General features: G+C 41.9%; 3 protein-coding genes across 19 annotated transcripts; 1 reads left to right on the forward strand and 2 right to left on the reverse strand.

Moving 5' to 3' along the window:
* Nucleotides 1-119: 119 nt before the first annotated feature.
* LOC135596138 (uncharacterized) lies at nucleotides 120-5,133 on the reverse strand. Of its 15 annotated transcripts, none has more exons than XM_065087980.1 (7): nucleotides 4,709-5,133; nucleotides 4,515-4,580; nucleotides 4,043-4,097; nucleotides 1,303-1,489; nucleotides 854-1,223; nucleotides 553-657; nucleotides 120-427 (listed from the first exon to the last, which is right to left on the reverse strand). In XM_065087980.1, exons 5-7 carry the CDS (start codon nucleotides 970-972, stop codon nucleotides 271-273), a joined length of 381 nt encoding a protein of 126 aa, XP_064944052.1. In that variant the 5' UTR covers nucleotides 973-1,223; nucleotides 1,303-1,489; nucleotides 4,043-4,097; nucleotides 4,515-4,580; nucleotides 4,709-5,133; the 3' UTR covers nucleotides 120-270. The 15 variants fall into 15 exon arrangements, 12 of the variants coding, with proteins under 12 accessions (XP_064944052.1, XP_064944051.1, XP_064944044.1 ...); XM_065087979.1 differs by having other exon boundaries at nucleotides 4,043-4,100; XM_065087972.1 differs by having other exon boundaries at nucleotides 4,043-4,100; nucleotides 4,487-4,580; nucleotides 4,709-5,132.
* A 2,905-nt stretch (nucleotides 5,134-8,038) lies between these two features.
* On the reverse strand, nucleotides 8,039-10,688 carry LOC103969089 (CBL-interacting protein kinase 6-like). Of its 3 annotated transcripts, none has more exons than XR_010480823.1 (3): nucleotides 9,009-10,688; nucleotides 8,679-8,835; nucleotides 8,039-8,567 (listed from the first exon to the last, which is right to left on the reverse strand). XR_010480823.1 is itself a non-coding variant. In XM_018820046.2 (2 exons), the coding sequence occupies exon 1, from the start codon at nucleotides 10,347-10,349 to the stop codon at nucleotides 9,012-9,014; it is 1,338 nt and encodes a 445-aa protein (XP_018675591.2). In that variant the 5' UTR covers nucleotides 10,350-10,688; the 3' UTR covers nucleotides 8,039-8,842; nucleotides 9,009-9,011. The 3 variants fall into 3 exon arrangements, 1 of the variants encoding a protein (XP_018675591.2); XR_010480822.1 differs by having other exon boundaries at nucleotides 8,679-8,842; XM_018820046.2 differs by having other exon boundaries at nucleotides 8,039-8,842.
* Nucleotides 10,689-16,813: 6,125 nt separating this feature from the next.
* Nucleotides 16,814-18,899, forward strand: LOC103969091 (CBL-interacting serine/threonine-protein kinase 5-like). The gene has a single exon (XM_009382516.3). It carries the CDS (start codon nucleotides 17,361-17,363, stop codon nucleotides 18,720-18,722), a length of 1,362 nt encoding a protein of 453 aa, XP_009380791.2. The 5' UTR covers nucleotides 16,814-17,360; the 3' UTR covers nucleotides 18,723-18,899.
* The last annotated feature ends 2,151 nt before the right edge of the window (nucleotides 18,900-21,050 follow it).

Genomic DNA, 21,050 nt, shown 5'->3' on the forward strand with positions numbered 1-21,050 from the left:
ATGGAGTTTCTTTTGCATAGAATGAAATGTTAATATTTTTTTAATGAATAAATTTATGTTTATTTTGAAGTTGATTAGAACAAAGGAAGACAAGTTGTAATGGTATGAAATGACAGAGAGACGGTCAGTTGTACGGAAACCTAATTTTCGATACTTAGTATCCTTCATTAATAGACAATTTATTGATGTTTTGTAAGTATTTTCAAATATTTTTTTAAAATATATTTATCTGTGGTTTATTCTTCTTTTATGAATCTCCCTTTGTTGGGATCATGCACTTCTAATCTTCACCTCGTCACCATCAACATGGTTGCCGGTGATGTCGCACCAGCTGCAAATGGCACCAACGGCCGAACTGTTTGTCTCACGGGCGCCGGAGGCTTTAACGCCTGCTGGTTGGTGAAGCTGTTCTTGGAGAAGGTTTATACTGCAAAAGGAACATTAATAAATACAGGTGAGGAAAGTACTGATGCCCGATGAACACCCGCTTCCTTCGATTTACTTGTTACAAGTTCCGTTGTTTACAGAAGAGATGATCCAAAGAATGCGCACCTCAAAGCGATGAAAGGCGCAAAAGAGGCTGAGAGTAAGCGGCCGACCTTCTCGACTTCGACGCTCTTCGTGCTGCTTTTGATTGTTGTCAGGGCGTCTTCCACACTGTTTGCCCTCTCACAGACAACGCCGTATGATTCTAATACTGAATTGATCTATTTTCTTAAATTAAAGGAGAATGATTCATCGTTGATCATGACAAGAAACCGTTGTACAATATAAATCATAGGAACAAGCAATGGCGCCGGATATTAGAGGGAGCCGACGCTAAACGCCAGTTCCGGGTAACGTGGTGAATTACCTCGACGGGTCGGTGAAGACGTCAGTGAATGCGGTGCAAAGGTACGTCGAAGTGCTGGATGTTGCCGACGCGCGCGCACCGGTATACGAGGCGGAAAGCGCCGCCGGGAAGCGCTTCATCTGCACCGACAGGGTGCTCTACCGAGAGGGCTTGAACGGATTGATCACAGGGCTCGGCCTCAGTACTCAATGCCGGACAAGTAATACAATCTCTCGGTCGAACACTTCAAGCATTGCCACTCTTCAATTATCCATAGAAATTTGATGTTGCGGCGGACACAGCGTAGGTGCTCCAAGAGAAGGGACATCTGCCTGTCGTCCCTCTCGACCGCAAATTCGTGTCAGAGTTCTGATTCACCATCTTCTTCCGCCTGCATATCGGTATTCATGTCTCAATCTTTCCAAAGTTCTTAGATATACAGTGTATACTCATTGACCATTTACACTGACCATTTGCACCTGCATTCTTGAATGGGATTCTAAAATAGAGAATAGAATTGTTGCATTCTTGCATTCTTGCAAATACCTCCTGATTCACTGATATAGAGAAGTAGAATTGTTCTTTGGTTCATGCTATACAAATACCAAAAATGTTTCGGAATACCCAAAACCTGACCAAGTCAATATTCTGAAAAATCTGGAGAAAATATCCAGGCCAACTAAGTAGCTAGAAAAAGCTAATGAGAATGAAAAACTATGCATGCCTCTTATAATATGACAAACAAAGTTATAAACTACGAAAAAAGATTATTTCGCCTTATAGTTAGATTGTTACAATGAAAAAAAAAAAAAGTAAATAGATTTTAGTGTCGAATATTGACTTCAGTATCGAAGGAAGACCTCATCAAATCCAATCCTTTTACTTGACTTGGAAAGTCAGAACCCACAATCAATCGACAAATTGAACCCTCAAGTGTTTTTGAAAGGCAGAGAAGGGTTTGTTGATTCTCAAGATGACCGAGTTAGACAACCAAATCTGATATCAACTTGGACTAACGTAACTTAAATTAGATTAGAGTTCTGGTACAATTCTAGAAAGGAGTAATAATGACTAATTATTAAGAGAAACAATGAAGATTACTAGTTAACCTAACAGGTTAGATTACAGAAGGTAAACGAAAGGAATGAAGAATCAGCAACATGATTTACATGATCAGAAATGGCAATTGATAAAACCACTAATTCCATTCACAAAAATAAACCTCTTCATTCAATGAATTAACAAATGCAATCCCCGAATTCAAAATCCTTTTAAATTGATTAAAACTTATTTTGGTTGAACCACTGTCTTAGGACATTTACATGAGAGACTAGTGTTCAAATGAGAGACAAGATAAACAAAGAAGTTTATAATAGCTTTCATCATTTATAGGGATGAATAAACGAAATTATAAAATATTAAAACTAGACATTTATAGGTGGGGAAGACAAGAAATGACGTTACAAAAACAGAAAGTAAACAAGGGTAAACTTGATTTAGCATGTCCACATAAAGAAATAGACTTTTAGTTTAGAATGACATGTAGCAAGAACAAGCTAGTTGCCACCAATATGAGACTATCAATCTTGTTTGACCTCAATTGCCAATAATTACCACCTTTTTCGTTTCTATTTCCATTGACTGTGTAATCTGCATAACTACTTCTCTTCTGAAGTATTCTATCAATTTGCTAATAAATCAAGGTCTTCAAACATCAAACATAGGTATCCTGAACTAACTCATTGGACTAACAAATGCTCCGTCACACAAGAAAAGGAAACTCCATCTTGATCACAATATTATATTAGACAATCTAACCGAAGTACCCATGTTCATGTTGTACGGACTAAAATGTCATAGAAAAGAAATTAAATATCAACCAACCTCTTCATCCGTATCTCTAAGTATAGCTTAATACTAGTTATTTGCATGATTATCCTCATCAATTGGAAGAGATGTTTTGTTTATTCCTCGAACAATTTCCATTTTCCATAGAATGGAAGTACTTCATAGAAAAACTGATTTCATTTTAAACATGGAGAAGACCAAAGGATATTATAAGCATGTTCAATCGTAACATGGGCAAATATGAATTAAAGGAGATTGTCAGATCCTACTACCATCTAATGCAGTTAAAGAATGAATTATTATTTAATGAAAGCATTTCAAGATTTTTACGTAGAAGTACATGTAAATTTTCAAATCACAGTGACATGAAAAAGAAAAAAAAAGACAATTTCAGTGAATATGTGCTGAAATCATAAAACTAATGAAAAAATGCAAAATTAATATATTATGATCGTTTCTCATTATCAGTAACCTGCTGCTGCTCTATGGTCCCCAAAATTACTGACCGAGTAATTTTACTCATGTTCTTCATTACCAAGAATGAGCAATGGTAAGATTAAGTCACATCTCAATTAATCGCTATTTATTAGCAAAATCAAATTCTACCCAAGAAAAGAAGGATATTACTTTTTAGGATTTGACTCAAATACCCTGAGAAACCCTCATTCAAAATAAAAATAGAATTCCAATTCGTTCTTCGATGTTTCTGAATTGAAAATTTCACATAAAATTACAGGCTATGAATAATATTCCGGGCACTCAATGTCTGATAAATAACTTACCTAGGCCTTATCACGACAACACGTTTCTTACTTCATAATCGAGCCTACTTGGAAACACAAAGCCAAACAAGCAAGCCGTTGATCAAAGAACATGGTGCCTATGGTTGACCAAAGCAGAACCGACACTAAAGCTAGATATAGTTGGCTCGATCAACATTTCTCTAAGCTAATGAATCCAAAAAATTCTATTAAGGGCAGTTTATGATTCACCACAACCGTTAAGGAAATATAACATTGGGAGAGAATGCATCAACCATGGAATGATATCGTCTTCAAGGGGCAAAAAAAGAAAATATTCAGAATGGACAACCATATCTGGATATATTCATTATGTGAGACAAACTTTCAACAGTAGCTATCCAAAAGATAAAGATGAGAGACCGCATAGATCCAAGAAATGAGTCATAGCTGCAGATCATGCGTTCATAACCAAGTAGAATCATTGCAAGAGGACTTGAAGGAAAAGCAGCCAATGACAAGTATAGATTTAGAAAACTGTTCATGAAATATGAAACTACTACAACGATAAACTCAAGAGAGTAGCGAAAACGCATCAGAAAGAGTAGTGAAAAAGAGCTACCCTATGATAGAACACAGATCCGAATGTTTCTGCTAAGATCCACTTCTTTCTGCACCTGCTGGAGGTAAAATGAAAGGATTAGCTTGAAAATCTCGAGATCCATCTTACCATGGAGCCACAACAACTTCTGTAAAGCTACATCTGCAGATCTTATAAATCTCAAAGAACAAGATACGAAAAAATGGATCCGTATGAGCAACGGTTAAGCATGATGAGAGAGAGAGGGCTGAAAGAATATAGCATCAGTCAAAGAGTGGTTTCCGATGAACAGATCCGTCCCCCAACGAGACGGATGCATCTCAAAAGTCATGCTTCCTCGCCGCTCATTCGTCACACAGATTTCCCATCTCGATTCAATGTACAGATAGCCCACAGACGAAGCATGCCGAAATGAGAAGCAAAGAAAAGCAGAAACGAGGTAGATTGAGAATGGAAAGAAAGTACCATAAACATGCCCTAATAGTTCATGTACCGAGTACTTCCCCTTCACCTTGGAAATCCGTCCTTTCGCCATGGTTATCCGGGCCAGATGAGACACCTGATAGTAGACAGATGTAGACAAGTCCAGGAACAGAAACAGAGAAAAATATAAACAGATCATCCAGTAAATAAGATAAAACAACAGGATCTCAGTTTCCAGAGAAAAAAGAAATGAACTCCACTCACTCGTGGCATCTCTCCAGAGAGAGACCAGAAGTCCACCGCCCACCAACCTCTCTCCTCTCTAATCGACACTTGTTTTCAACCTACTTTAGAGCATGCTACAAGTGTTCGGTGCTGTGCTGTTGTGGGAGAGAAAGAGATAGGGTGAGCTGACAGAAAGAGAAATGAGCACGCAACAGGAACGGCATCAGATCGATGCAATCACCGCTGTGTGCTCACTCTCTTCTGTCAGCCCACATACCGTTCACGCAAAACAAACGCAAAAAGAGAGAGAGAGATGAGACTTCCTTAACACCAAAAACTCAGCAAATCTGATGATTTCAGAGATGAGGGGAGGAGGAGAAACGAGAGGAGGAGGATCCAGATCCGATCGATCCTCTTCTCTCTTTGCTTCGCCCCCTTGTTCTTCCTCCTCATTATATAGAGCAGCTTCGATCTAGGGTTTCCAGTCTCCACCCTCACCGAACCCCACTTCGTGGCTTCGCACGTGTGCCCTGTAACCACCCCGTCAAGAAGGCTAACGACGAGGCCACTCTTCTCTCTCCCGTAGATGTTCTGTTACATGGAAAGAAGGGAACATGTACGCCTGTCGACCGCTGATTGGCTCGACATCGTTCTTTGTGTACGCCCAACAACAGCAGTACATTTGTGCGCATGATCAACCGTCGATTCGCGTCCTCGGCGAAAGAATAGGCTTCGCGTCCGCAACTACACTCCCCACGAGCGTCACTCTCGCGGGCCCCGCGAGGTGCGTCTGTGGTGGCAACGTGGCGGGCACGTGTAACGGGACGCAGCATCAAACCACAGCCGTTTGATTTGACCGGAATCGAATCATGGGCTTGATTGGACCACGAGAGAGCACGAGAGTGACAGGATCAAGACGGTTGTCTTTCTACGTGGTTTTGTTCACCGATTTATTAGTAGTTTAACGCAGCTGCTTAGAAGGACGTGAGATTGCTTTAGATTCGGAGCGAGGAAATGTCACTTTGATGAATGAGCTTTGGATACGTTGAGGTGCTCAAGTCAATGGTCAATGCAAGAAAGCCCATTTGGCACTCCAACTAGAATTCTCTATATGGAACATCGAATCCTTCTCACCAAGCACTGTTACAGAATTGGAATCCAGCTTTCTTCTGCTTGGATTCATTTCTTACTGCATTTTAAGACCAAAGCATCAACTAGCATGAAATTTTCTGGAGAGAGATGTATATATACTTATAATTATACCATTATAATCTCTAGGAAACTCAATGATCAACCTGTTATCTTTTATTTATTTATTCTTCTTCTTCTTCTTCTTCTTCTTCTTCTTCTTCTTCTTCTTCTTCTTCTTCTTCTTCTTCTTCTTCTTCACTAGTTATAGGAGAGACACCGGAGATGAATGAATTAAGAATCTAAAAGCTGCTGCTATTGGAGGAAAATCACTATGGATGATTAACTTTGAGATGTTCCGACAAATTATATATTTCAGGACATGAACAGTACAGCAAATATTCTTGAAGGATGCTCTACTATCTTTACAATAGTTGAATACTTGTGTTCTTGGTATCTTCCTGAAAGAGACTGGAAAACCCTGTGATAGGCAAATGTCTTCTTATGAATGTCATGATTTAAGATACTGATCCAAGATATAAGTCAAACTCTCGAGAGGGAGCATTGACTTTTGGGTATCACAATCCCATTATTTCTTGTAATTGTAACTCGAGAAATCCGAGTTACAGGATTGTGACACTGATAACTTTCTTAGATATAAGCCTAATCTTTCTTTCAACTCTGTGTTCGAAACCTATCCAAAAAGTTCCTAGCAATTCAAGTTCCACATATTAAATTTGAGTAGATTTGAGTCATGCGAAAACTGCTCCAACGGATTTGCATGTCAAAATAGTTGAATTCTCATTGCATAGCACAAAAAATTATTGGAACAACAGTTGGTCGTTGGAGTCCAGAAGAAATTAGGGGAATGCCTATATATTGCACAGACAGCTTCCCGTCTAAAAGGCAGCAAGTGCTGATAACACCTTCTACCTCACTGCAAGAGTACAGTAACATTCGTCCCCAGCGTTCTTCATGGCATGGGCTTAAGACTGAAGCCAAAGTACAAGTGGCTCCTAGTGTTCTTGCTTGGACGGTTCTGGTAAATGCTTTACATGACACATTCATGGGATTCTCTAAGCACTGAAACTTATATTTTATGGTTCATATGCAAAAAGAAAGGAGAGAAAGAAAAGAGTCCTTGATACTGTAACTTTTTATCCTGTAATATATCATGAGAACCCTTAACTCATATACCATCAGTTTGGAATCTATTACTTCACGTTTGTTCATGGCCCAGTTCATGAAATCAACAGAATAACGGCTTGGTCACCATCTCATAGTCGAACTAATGCTGAGACCACAAATGGAATTCCAAAAGCATCACTTTAGGGTTCTCTGTGGATCACAGGTCTCTAGGGTTTGCTGTGTTTGGCCATATCTTGGGCATCATTATTCCTGCAAGACTGCATCTGGCCTCAGAAAGTTGGAGAAGAGACATGACTGATAGATGCATGCTGTTTTATTCGGTTCATCGCATGCTGAAAAATGCTTTCACTGACAGTGGAAGTATCAGGTAAAGTTTATCTATACAACTTACACTTTTGTGTCTATAAATATGATTTCCAAACTAATATGAACTAAAAGAATGTGTCTCTCCTATAGATTCACCAGAATACTGTTTCATGTCAGTGATTCAAGTTTTATATGTCTTCTCCTTAGCAGGCATGCAAGGATTGATCAGAAAGGTGAGGCCATCATGTTGCAGTGCTCCACAATGGTCTTCTTTGTGGGTTGGCGGGGGTCAATAATGCGCCTTGGAGCTATGCAGGGAGTTGAGTGGGGTAGGGATCATTTGATTGATGCAAGTTGAGAAAGGATTAAAACGATTAATCGTGATATATCGTCAAAGCATTTCAGCATTTAAATAAGATTCAAGCTTAGGATGATATATCGTCAAAGTAAGCGGTAAGTATTCAATATGTATTCGAAGAAGGTTTTACATCTTCCTAATGGTAGGACTTTCTTAATTAAGATGCTTAATTATTTGGAGCACATAAATACATCCAATTATTATGGGCTTTGATCCACTTAATATACGTATTGCTTTGATCCACATGAAGCATCGTGTATTCAACACAGCAAACGCTGGACCTGCTCCTTGTGAGGTCCAAACTCGATGAACGATTACAAGGCCTGCCCGAAGTGATGGAAGGATTCGATTACCCCATGCGCTGTTCACAGAAATGTTGGTCGTATTCCATGGCAAAAGCTAATGCAATTCACAGTAGGGCGAAACGATTGCTTGATGTCCAGCATTAGCTTTCAGTATCAGAACCAGTTCACAGACTGTACTGGCGGATCACATGCAACCCATATGAACTCACCAGAGCAGCCACCACTTGGCTGTTCCATGCAGGAAAAAGAAGACAGGCCATGGAGATCCATCCAAAGCAAGGAAGGATGCTCTGTTGGTTCGAGGCTCGAGGGGACCGAAAGCTACTCTGAGCCCTGCTGCTGTGACCTGAGGACAGAGGCGGAGCGTGTTATGGCCTCCTGTCGCGGGACATGACTCCCCGGCCTTGGAAGGACGTGAATCGAGCTGGTGATCGACCACTGTGCCGCACCTGTGTGCGCGAGAAGTATCATGCCATTTGGAGTCTAAGCTGAGATGGCTTCAGGGTCAATTATTGGACTGAGCATCCGAAGGAAGATGAGGGGAGGATGAACGGCTTTCAGGTGTGGGTTTCTTTTGAATGCATCTGAAGGGGAATAGACGCTTCACTTTCGTGTGTCATGATGCTTCCTGTCGCAGTGACCTTCTCATCAACTGCATCTCCATATGATCACAACACACTTCCTCTTGATATCAACAGCATACTTCAACGTCGTAAGCCGAGTATGTTGACAGAACAAGGCAGAGGGAAAAAGGAGCTCTTACTCAGCAAGAATGCGATGGTTATCCGCCACGGAATATGAGACACCACACGGTGCGTGCGATAGATACGACACACTAAATGATGCACATGCGGATCGTCGAGCGATGGTGAGGGGAGCGACCACAGAGATACCTCTGTCTTCTCCATTTTAGCACGCAACTGCGACCTGCAAAGCGATGTGAGGAACAGAAGAACAATGGAGAAATGCACGGTGTAATTCCCGAACGGTGGGCCAAAACGGAGAATAGACAGAGAGACTATTGTCCAAATTAATATATAATATTAACAGTAATAATAATAATAATAATTAGTGGTCGACAAGATGGGCCCACCGATCAAGAGGCCGTGGATCGGGAATCAACGGTGGCGGCGGGGGCCGCCCACTCGATGTCTTTGAGCGCCGGGCGGAGTTGGTCGCAGCAGAAGCTCTGGTATTCGAGGGTATCACCGCCGGCCTTTCTCACCTCCACCATCCGCACCGAAGGCGCCACCGCCAGGATCTCCGCGGCAACAGCCAGTCGCCCCTTCCGCCCGCTCTCCGGCCCCTCCAGCCGTACCGCCGCGGCCCCGCTCCTCGTCACCCGGAAACTTCCCCCGGCCCGAGCCGCCACCCCCTCCAGCCGCGCCACGACCCCCTCGGCCGTCTCCCTTGTCGCGAACCGCATCCCGTCGTCCCTGCGCCCCCGCCCCTCCTTCTCGAACAGGGGCGACAGGTCGAACCCCTGCGACAGCGAGATCAGGTGGAAGGCGTTCAGTGTCTCCGGCTCGTCCGCCGTCGCTTCCTGTTTCTTCCCCTTCTCACCCGCCTCCTCCGTGGCAGACGTTGGTCGCGGAATCGGCGTCTTCTTGAACCAGGTCATCTCCACCAGCTTCGCCACCGTTATCCGCGTGCTGGGGTTGGGGTCGAGAAGCTTTGTGACGAGCCGGCGGGCGTCGGAGGAGAACCAAGGCGGGCAGCGGAAGTCCCCGCGGTGGATCTTCCGGTACATGGTGACGAGGTTGTCGTCCTGAAAGGGAAGGTAGCCAGCGAGCAGGACGAAGAGGATGACGCCGCAGGACCAGAGGTCGGCCTTGGCGCCGTCGTAGCCCCTCTTGCCAATGACCTCCGGCGCCACGTACGCCGGCGTGCCACACGCGGTGTGCAGAAGGCCATCTGCGCGGGCGTGGTCGGACAAGGCGCTGAGCCCGAAGTCGGCGACCTTGAGGTCGCCGGCGTCGTCCAGGAGTAGGTTCTCGGGCTTAAGGTCGCGGTGGTACACCCCGCGGCCGTGGCAGAAGTCGACAGCGTAGACCAGCTGGCGGAAGTAGCGGCGGGCTGCGTCCTCGCGAAGGCGGCCGGTACGGGCGATGCGGGCGAATAGCTCGCCACCGCGGACGAGCTCCATGGCGAAGAAGATGCGGGAGCGAGTGGCCATCACCTCGTGGAGCTCTACGATGTTAGGATGACGAACAACCCGCATGACAGAGATCTCCCGCTTCACCTGCTCGACCATCCCCGCGCGGAGCACCTTCTCCTTAGCCACCACCTTCATGGCGACGCTCGCCCCGGTGCGGAGGTCGCGGGCGGCGTAAACCTTAGCGAAGGTGCCGTGCCCGAGCACGCGCCCGAGCTCATAGCGGCCACGCAGCACGCCTTTGCCCTCGGACTCCGGGGGCAGTTCCAGTTCCTCCATGCACACAGCTCGCCAAGCGTCTACCTCGATTCCTCACGCAGAAACAGAAGAGAAAAGAAGGGAGCAAGAAGAGGAGGAAGAAGAAGAAGAAGAAGAACACCTGGCTACCCGTCTTCGACGTGCTTGCGGTGGCAGCTGCGGCCGGCGTGCTGCTTGCGCTTGCAAGCGAGATCAGGGCTTGATCTCCTCGTCATGCTGCGTCATTCCCTGCAGGCGTCAGTCCGGCAGAGAGAGGAGAGAGCTTCACAGGGCGGCTTGCTCCTCCCTGCAAATTTATGTTGTCGAGTCGTAGACTGAGAGGTGAGGGATGGATGGAGACCTGTGTCGGAGATACACATACGTAGAGCAATACCTGTTCCTTTCATTCTTTTAAAGGCGTCGCTGAAGAGGCGACAGGTTGGCGTAGGAATGAATGTTGGCAGTACTTTTTTTATATGATATGATGAATCAATCAATTAAGTTATTTTATTAACATATAAAATAATTTTATATTTTTAATCCTAAATATTATTATTATTATCTTTCTATATATATATATATATATATATATATATATATATATATATATATATAATCCTTTACTACAACATAGTTGGAGAAGTACTCAAAGGTCAGTTTATAGACTTTAGATGGCATCAAATGCTATGGTAGTCTTACGTGTGTGGATAGTGCGATCTGAAACCATAAATTCCCCTTTGCTTTTCGACTTGGAATTCATGCCAAACTCACATGTGGACATCCATAAAGTTCGAGGTTGGGAAGGATATGCCCTCCGAAATGTACTTTCGCTGGCTGTTCTTTTGGCCATTACATCATAGATAGTCTTTGCCGATCGATCACCAGACTTCTTTCTTCTTCCCATCCTACCAAATGGATCAGATAAATTGGACCGAACTCAACTCGGACGTTCCTTGATTCCCTCGTCGTAACAAAGATGAAAAAGGATATGATGTTGCTATTGCAATTAACCATATCACAAAAATGAAATCCACCAAAAAAATGACATCAATATATGCAACTCAAGCCAAATAAGACGTATTTATAATATATATATATACATACATATATATAGAATGATTAACTTGTTAACTTTGTTATGCATACAAAATAATCTACTGAAGCTTAAATTATTGATATTAGGATTATCAAATCTCAATAGACCAACTCAACTCAGATGATTACTTATTTCTCATATGAAATTACACTTGGGGTATTACGATTTAATTTATTTAAAAGATTAACATCCTTACCAATGAAGAAATATAATTAGAATGAAATTTTGTCATAGCGCATTCGAGGCCTAACTCAGTAGTGATAGCTCAATATTGATTTTAATACTATAGGTATTTTCTTTCTAATCGAGCTTTTCAATCAATACCAAATCAATTTAATATTATTTATCATCATCTTCTTGATATAATAACTCGTTAATTTTTTTAAATTCGAATCAATTATTTAAAATATTAAACTTTCGAGTTATCGATAATGGATCACCGACTCACATATATGGAATATATAAGCCTAAGATGGTTATATAAGATTGATGGTGGAGTCACACCCATCTCAATTACTCTCCGAAAGATGCAATTGACATGGCAAACCTAACCATTCGCTTTTGAAGTCATTAATTCCATTCTTGATTAGGGCAGTGCATTCAATGAAATGGCCATCAAGTTTGGCAGATGGCTACGTCTTCATCACTTGGGGGAGCACTGTTGGGAGATGTGTGGGTGAACGGACATCAGAATCGATTCCCCCTGTCGTTCCGATCGAAGAGTACACGTTCCGATGGGTGGGTTGGACAATGCGTCGAGGCCGTCAACTCACCCACCCATCAAATCATTGTCTGCACTCCACTTCGCATGGTCTTGTGGGCTCTCCCAAACGTCTCATCACCTCACATGAACCCTTTCCAATATGAGTTCGATATAGTTGGAGACAACATAATTGATGGGTTATTATAGACAAAATAGTTTCAAGATTAGTTTAGGTGTGAGTCCTCAATCAGGGAGTTGGTGAAGTGACCCGTGATGGTGACATGGTATCATGCGATGGGACCCACTTAAGTTTGCATTGAATCAAGCCTCGTATAAGGTTTTGACTAATTAAGCTCCACAAGTATTTTCTTTAGAGTAGATTCAAATAATTTATTTGGTATATATATATATATATATATATATATATATATATATATATATATATATATATATATATATATATATCTTACTTACGATTTTGATGGGGAGAGGCATAGAAGAAAAATAAGTCAAATACTTTTTTCTCTCATATATTTAAAGAAACAAGGGATTTCGAGCTTAAGTTAATTTAAGATTATTTTTATGTAATTAAATATTTAAAATGTTTTCTACGGTATTATAAATCAAAATGTCGAACTAAATAAATCTTATATCAGTTCTTCTTCTAATTTATATTTGATTATTTATTTTTAGACATTTTTGTCTAGGCTTACCTCTACACTCAAAAGAAATAAAATGTCCATTTTGTGAGCTATGGTTTTATCTATATGAGATAATGTATGTTTCCTACTTAGGAACTTGCTCGGGTTCAACTTCTCGACTGAGCTTCTCCACATCGATATCTCTACTTAGGCGTCATAAATAGTGGTTTCAATTAGTGATGAAAAATTATAGAGTGAGAATCCGTCCACCCATGATTGATGAGATCCTAAAGGCAAACATGAGATCCATCCACCATGTCAAGCATTCATAATTTGTTTACGTGACACCCACACCAATTTGGCATGGCTTGAGCAAATCATGGACTCGGATGTTCCACTCATGTCACCTATGCTGTTCTCCGTTCATATTATCCATCAAATAATTGACGAATTGTTAGGTTCATGAATCTTATAATGATTGTGTAACACCTTGCTCATATTCCAATCGATATATTATAAAACATTGTGATGGGCAATAAATACATTTAGAAAAAGAAAATTTAGAACATTGACCATGTGGTCAATAATTAAATCAACAAGTTATTATCCATCGATTGACTGTTAATATGGTCTATATCGAATTGTATTAAATCGATATGCATCGCTTATATTGATTCCTTATCAAATCGATATATACTGTCTATATCAAACGATATATCACGATATAATGAGCTTTCCTATATATTTGTACTATTATCATAATATCGAGTGAAGACAATTTATTTGAACTTGTGGTACCCCAAACAACCTGATAGTCAATTTTTTCGAGCTAAAAATAATAATTTATAAATTTATAAGAAAAAAATCAGATATGATTATATTTATTTTTAATTTAGAGATGGTAAAACTATTAAAAAATTAAATCAAACATTATGCTTAGATATGATTTTGATTTAGAAGTCATATTTCTATTATAGATGGGCTCAAAGTCTTGAGTCTAATCGCTTTAATCCTCGATCCTCTATAAATAAAGGATTCATATAATGTTCTAGACATATAATCAAGAGGAGAAATAAGGTAGAGCCAAAAAGGAAAAGTGATTTCATAATATGAGTTTTTAGTTTTGAAATGTCTCTACTCTCTTATATATATTTTAATAAAGATAAATCATTTGTTGTTGTGGTAATATATAATATATTTTATATCTGATAAACGAACCCGCTATTGTTATGCTTATGAAATAAAAATCAAATTGAAGCTATAGAATGAATTAAACAGCATCATGGATCACAAGTGATCTATGATATCAAGGAAAACATGGAAGAACAGGTGGACATGAATGCAAACCTAAACAATGAAGCTCCTTGAATGATAACGCTATCAGGATCAAACGAACTGATTTCTGATAGGAAAGGAAATTTAGTGGATATCAATCACACTAGCAAATACATTTCAGAATCTGACAACTGATGTATCCCTGATCAGCCGACTCATTCCTGCTCTTCTACTTTTGGCATCTGAGAAAGAAGAAGAAGAAGAGAAGAAGAAGAAGAAGAAGAAGAAGAAGAAGAAGAAGAAGAAGAAGCAGAACAACATGCAGCAGGTGATGCATCCTTAGGTCCTACCATGCCATCAGTCCATCATCTGCCTTCACTGTCAGTGCCTTATCCGGTTGATTTGAGAGTGACCAGAACTGCATTATTGAGGCTTACTGAGCACATTTGAGACAGTCGTAGAAGGCATCGCGTCGAGCATCTTTCTTCTTAGGACGAACTTAGGGTTCAGATCTCCGATCCGAACTTTCATCATCGTCACAGATGATATATATTATCGCAACATGACATGATCTTCTAAAAAAAAAGTCCAATGTTAATTAGGTTCATAATAAATATCATTACTGAAGCTTCAACCTTTTGGAGCTAATGATATGACCTCTCTCTTTTTCTGCAAAGAAGAACATGATTGTCGTTGTTGGATCATTTTGCTGGAAGGAGCTGTTGCTGCCGAAGAAAATTGAGTGCAGAACCAACCAAAGCTGAAGGAAACAATACCTAAACTCAAAGCCACTAATGAAATCGCTCAGGCAAACCTTTAACAATCATATATTAGTTAGGGTTTGTATCCTACGTTTCACGCGACAATGACAATCAGCACTGCACCTTTTTGTTTGAAATGATTGCTGTAATGTCATATTATTATCACAGAGAGAGAGAGAGTATAGTCTCAAATTTCATGGAATAAATACTACACGCAACAAAGCCTTTGCTTTCGATGAGAAGGACGTGCCATAGAGGTAGCTTCTTCTTGGATGAGAAGCCACAACCAAAAGAGGTACTGTTGTTGAATCAAAGAACTAAAACTCTCTAATCGCAGAACTTAATGGCTGCCAAATCTGAGACTGGCAACATCCTCTGTGTCTCTGAGGTTGATCTAAGCGCCATCATCATCTTTAAGGTCTAGAGATGATCCATTTACACAATCTAACTCCAATACTGCTCATTTTACTGAAAGATTATACACTAATCAAATAGCCAATAACTGAAGCAACTAAGGAACAACTACATCACTTCTTCTGTTGGTGATTGCTTTAGATCTTCTTTTAGGGACTCATTTCAGCTGCAACATGTAGTTCTGTCAAGTCATCTGAGTACACAGTACAGACAAAGTGTACTCCTGAGAGACAAAGAAACATCTGTTTGCTAAAGCTTCTGTCTTCCTCAATGAGTGTCAAAACATTTGTCAGTTCTGTAATGATACTTAATCAAATGACAATGAGAAACAGAAACATAAGCAACATTGTCCTCAAGGACAATTATTCATCATATTCTGTGACACCAACCCCAATCAGGCATCAACATGAACAGATCTGTGGCCATCACCCTATGAATGACTTGAGGTTTACAGAGATCCTATTTATGAGCTGTTAAATTTTTTTGAAAAAGTATATTTTGTAAGGGAAAAGTGATTCCTAAAAAGAGATTTGTTTTATATGCAATCTTTCTTTTTATTTGGCCAAATACCCTTTTAATTACAAGTAATTCTTTTATTTTGCCTTCCTCTCTGTTCCTTTTCTTCAAACTCTTCATTAGATACTCCAAAAATTGAGGTAAATATGCTAAAGTTTGCGGTCAATCCGATGCACATATGATTGAATAGAGAATGAAAAGTAATTACACTGTAAAATCAGTAGATGTTCATTTCCAACATAATTAAACAGCAACAAGAAAATTAAGAGATAAGTTGTCATCTTGCATATAGTTTAGGGATTATTTGAAAGGAAATGCTTAAAGAAGAAAATAAAATAAAATTTCTTCTCTTGTGTAGACAAAATAATCCTAATATTTCATAATTCTAATCTTATTTCCTTTTCAATCTTAATGATACAAAAATAGGCTCATCCCTTATTGTTGGAACTCACAAGCGACTGCCAGCCCTTCCAAGATGACAAATTTCTCTCTCTCTCTCCCTCTCGCTCTCTCTCTAGTTGCGTTTAAGGACTGCTTTCTCTAGTTGTTCCTGAATTATTGTGGCTCACATGGTCAACCAGATGGAGATCGGACGACATGAATTCTATCCAATAAATCTGGAGAAAAGAGGACACTGCACGCAATGCCATTTGTTGTGCCGGCAATGATGAAGGCCTTCGGACATAAGAAACGTTGCAGGAGTCCATCAGAGGGTCACCATAATAATGGAGAACACTGAGGAATATGCCTAGGTTGAAGATGCTCAGAGAAGATGTGTTCTTGGCGACATGAAGCATATAATGGATACATCTCTCTACGAAGAAGACGAGGAGTTAAGTCGCAGTTCAGTGATCGATATCTCATTCATGAGAGGGGCGTCAATGGAAGCCTCCTAACAGCATAGGTTCCTGCACGGCACACTGCATTTGCCTTCCCTAATGCCTACGTAGGCTTCGATCATCGTGATCATGACGTCAAAACGAATCTTAGCACTGTGGTAATGATACATAAACGACGACGCACTCCTCTAATTATGCTGAGGGAACGGGCCCCACCTTTGTCGACGCGTGGCGGCCTCGCGTTGGCTGCCTGACTGCGCCCCCTCCAATAGATAGGGCATATCATCTTGTCTCTCTCTAATATGTTATGTTTAGCGCACGCGCTCTCCTTCTTCCCCGAAACTCTCCGCCCAAAACCGGAGGCCTTCGATTCGATTCATCTCCCGATTCCGCTCTTTGATCGCTGTCTCCCGCCCACCGTTCGCCGCCCCAGTCATTCAAAGCCTTCCCACGACTTCATTCTCCGCCATACTCCCTTAAAAAGTCCCACCTTTCTCCCAACTGAGAAAGCAGAGCAGTCGACGGCCGTGAATTCGTACCACTCATAAAAAAGGCAGGGTGAAGAAAGTGCCAAAATCTCTCCTTTTTCCAAGACTCGGATGCCAGGTTCTTTCCTCTGGAATGTCGACAGAGGAGAGAGCAGAGGCTGGGTAACGTTCCCTCCTTTGCGACAGATTCTTGTAGTACAAAACTTGGAAAACAGAGGAGGAGGACAGGGGAGGTGTAGCGAAGTCTCTGTTTTTGTTCCATGGTGATGCAAAGTTCGTGTCTTTAGTCGAGAACAGAAAAAGGAGGGGGAGGGGAGGAGATGAGAAGTGGAATGGGGAAGAAGGCGGAGGATGCGTGCAGCGAGGCGCGGAGCCTGGTGTTGGGCAAGTACGAGATGGGGCGGGTCCTGGGGAAGGGCACCTTCGCCAAGGTGTACCACGGTCGCGACTTCCGGACCGGCGAGAGCGTGGCCATTAAGGTCATAAACAAGGACCAGATCCGAGTGGAGGCCGGGATGATGGAGCAGATAAAGCGGGAGATTTCGGTGCTGCGCCTCGTCCGCCACCCTAACGTGGTGGAGCTCCGGGAGGTGATGGCCACCAAGACCCGCATCTTCGTCGTCATGGAGTACGTCCGCGGCGGCGAGCTGTTTGCGCGCGTCGTTCGGGGGCCACTCCCCGATGACCAAGCCCGCCGCAACTTCCGCCAGCTCATCTCCGCCGTCGGCTTCTGCCACAGCCGAGGCGTCTCCCATCGCGACCTCAAGCTCGAGAATGTCCTCCTCGACCACAATGGTGACCTCAAGGTCTCCGACTTCGGCTTCTCTGCGCTCCCGGAGCAGCTCCGCCACGACGGGCTTCTCCACACCCAGTGCGGTACTCCCGCCTACGTGGCGCCAGAGGTCCTCCGTCGCCAGGGATATGACGGCGCCAAGGCCGACATCTGGTCATGCGGGGTCATCCTTTACGTCCTCCTCGCCGGCTTCCTGCCCTTCCGAGACGACAACTTGATGCGGATGTACCGCAGAGTGCTCAAGGCCGAGTACCAGATCCCGCCTTGGTTCTCTGGCGACGCTCGCCGCCTCGTGTCCCGCCTCCTCGTCGCCGACCCGGAGAAGCGCATCTCCATCGATGCCATCATGCATCACCCATGGTTCAACAAGGGCACGTACCGCAAGGATCCCAACCCCGTCCTTCCGCTGCAAGCGGAGGCGGCACCGGCTGAGGTCGAGGAGCAGAAACCGGGGACGCCTAGGTTCTACAACGCGTTCGAGCTCATCTCCTCCTTGTCATCCGGGTTCGACCTGTCGAGCTTGTTCGAGAACCGGCGGCCGGCGGGGACGGTGTTCACGTCGCGGTTGCCCGCAGCTGCCATTCTGGAGCGACTGGAGAGGGTGGGACGGGGGTTGGGGTTCGCTGTAGAGAGGACGAAGCCGTTCAAGGTGAAGATGGAGAGGAAGAACGACGGGTGGAAGGGGCGGCTGGGGGTGACGGCAGAGGTGTTTGAGGTGGCGGCCGAGGTGGCAGTGGTGGAGTTCTCGAAGCTTTCAGGCGAAACCTCGGACTACAACAAGTTCTGCGAAGAGGACGTCCGCCCAGGGTTGAAGGACATCGTTTGGGCATGGCAGGGAGACCATGCCGGCAGCGCCACCAACGAAGATGGCGGTGAAGAGAAGCAATGATGCTCGAGGAGTCGCTGCGCCCTGCGCTCCGCTATCTATAATGGTCTAATCGCTACTTGCTGTTGTAATTAACTAAAATAGTATGGTAATATTTGAGGTGGACGAGAGATAATTTGTAGATTGTTTGTGTTTAGTGATGGAGAAATCGACATGGTTGTAAGATCACAACACACCCAAGTTTTGGATTGTTCATAATATTTCAATCTTGTTTTCCTAAAAAGTGCTTTTTAATTCCTTCGATTAACTACCAAACTCGCTTTGCATTCAGCACACGACTCCAATCATACCATCTGAAAAATCAGATACATCACAATTTCTAGTTTTTCTAATTAAGTATTAAAAGATAATAAAATAATAAAAAAATTAGAGTTGTATTAAATCAAATATAAAATATATGTCCTTTTTTTTTGCTTTGAAGAAAATAATATTCTTGATAAAAAATATTATTATTTTATGATAATATTATGATAAATTTTTATCTTTGTAGATATATGAAAAATACTCGAAACTAATCAAAATACTCAAAGATAAAAGTTCTTATCCAATTAAAATCATTATGTGCCTCAAACAAAAGGAGTTAATTATAGAAAAACTATTATAGCAGAATAAATTTTTTTCCTCTTTACGTATCAAAATAAGTTTATTATCAAAATATCAATTTATTATTAAAAGTAAATATTAATCAAAGCAGCATAAATAGTATAACAATAAATCAGTCACAAATTGAGACATTAAAATTTTTATGTGGAAAACTCGATACGAAAAAATCACGGGATCGTAGTCCACTTCAAACTTCTATTATCAATAATATGTCTATAGTAAGTCTTTTCCAGAATAACCAGAAGATCATAATAACTTCAAGAACACAAATCTTGGCTCAACATTAATATATCATCATCACCGAAGATGGATTTAATGAAAAGAAAATTTTAAATCTCACAAAGTAGGTATAACAAAAAAAGCATGAGAATAAACTGTAGATCAGTACCGTTAAGATTGTAAAACTTATTGAATGAATTATTCACATAAATTTGAGTCAAAACCAATAAAGTTTAACAAAAGCCTCAAAAGCCTTAACATTTTCAATCCTTTTTCTTAGCTCCGTCAGTATCGTTTGTTGCACACATTTCTTCGGTATCCTCACTGTGCATGTCTCTATAGTTTTTTTTTTAATAAATCAGATTTAGACTGAATGCTCGAATCATCTTGTCCAAGCCCACATATGGGCTGGACCCAACACATCCTTATCCCATACAGAGCTTTCAATGTATGATATGAGATGGACCAACCTCGAATTCACGATTTGTAATCGTCGCACTAGAGCAAAACATAGTTTACGCTGCCATGTTAAATCCTTATATATTGGCCTACGGTACCATAGGGAAAGATAACTGGGAACATCTAATATTATTTACCCTAACCTGTTCTTTCATCTTCTTTTCCATTCTCTTCTCCGAAACCTGTCCTCCGCACCTCGATGAACGCCGCTGCCACCACATTCGTATTTTGCCGACGAAGTCGCTTCGCCAAGTAAATCCTTTCTTCAGTCTCTCTCAAAACTTTGCATTGCTCGCGACACAATCTTATAGAGTCTTCGTACGTGAATTCGACATTCTTATTTTTCGTCTGCCTATGATAGAAAGAATCGATTAGGACCGAATCATCTTCTTCCTCCATGTTTGATAACCAAAATACGAGATAACAACACCCACCCCCTTTGTTTATTCTTTGCTTTATTTATTGATGTCTTCATGATATAAAACTCAATTTCTAAAATATTCCTGCTTCGTTGGTATCTTCACCCTCTTAATATTGTCGCCCATATGATTAAATATTGACCTTCTGTATATATTATAGATTACAAAATTATAACTACAGAAGACCAAATGAGGCGCTTCAATGTTTGCAGGTTGACAGCGATCCATATGCATGCCATGCAATACGAAAGACCTCGAGTCCTTTTTTATTTGCTTTCACTAATGGGTAAGAATCCACGTGGCTTTAGATGTTCGTCTTTCATGCATCCGTTTAAGGAAACCACACGGTCAAAGAAAGCGTGGGTCCCATCTGCCGAGTGTACTTGCTATTGGTGGTTTGGCGAAACCACAGCGAAGTTGACGAAGAGATGACTCGACAACCACCCACCACGCCACGCGGTGGGCGTCGTCATAAAGAAGATAAAACAGCAATGGTCGGGAGCTGCCAAAACATGCCTGCGGTGCGACCCTTTCCGGTTGTAAGCGTCGTTTTGGTCTCATGGAAGAAACTTCATCTGTTCTTTTTCTCTTTCCCTTTATTCTGTCCTGCCGACGGTAGGAAAAGACCGAC

Source organism: Musa acuminata, chromosome BXJ1-10 (assembly GCF_036884655.1).
Source record: "Musa acuminata AAA Group cultivar baxijiao chromosome BXJ1-10, Cavendish_Baxijiao_AAA, whole genome shotgun sequence".
NCBI classification, from domain to species: Eukaryota; Viridiplantae; Streptophyta; class Magnoliopsida; order Zingiberales; family Musaceae; genus Musa; species Musa acuminata.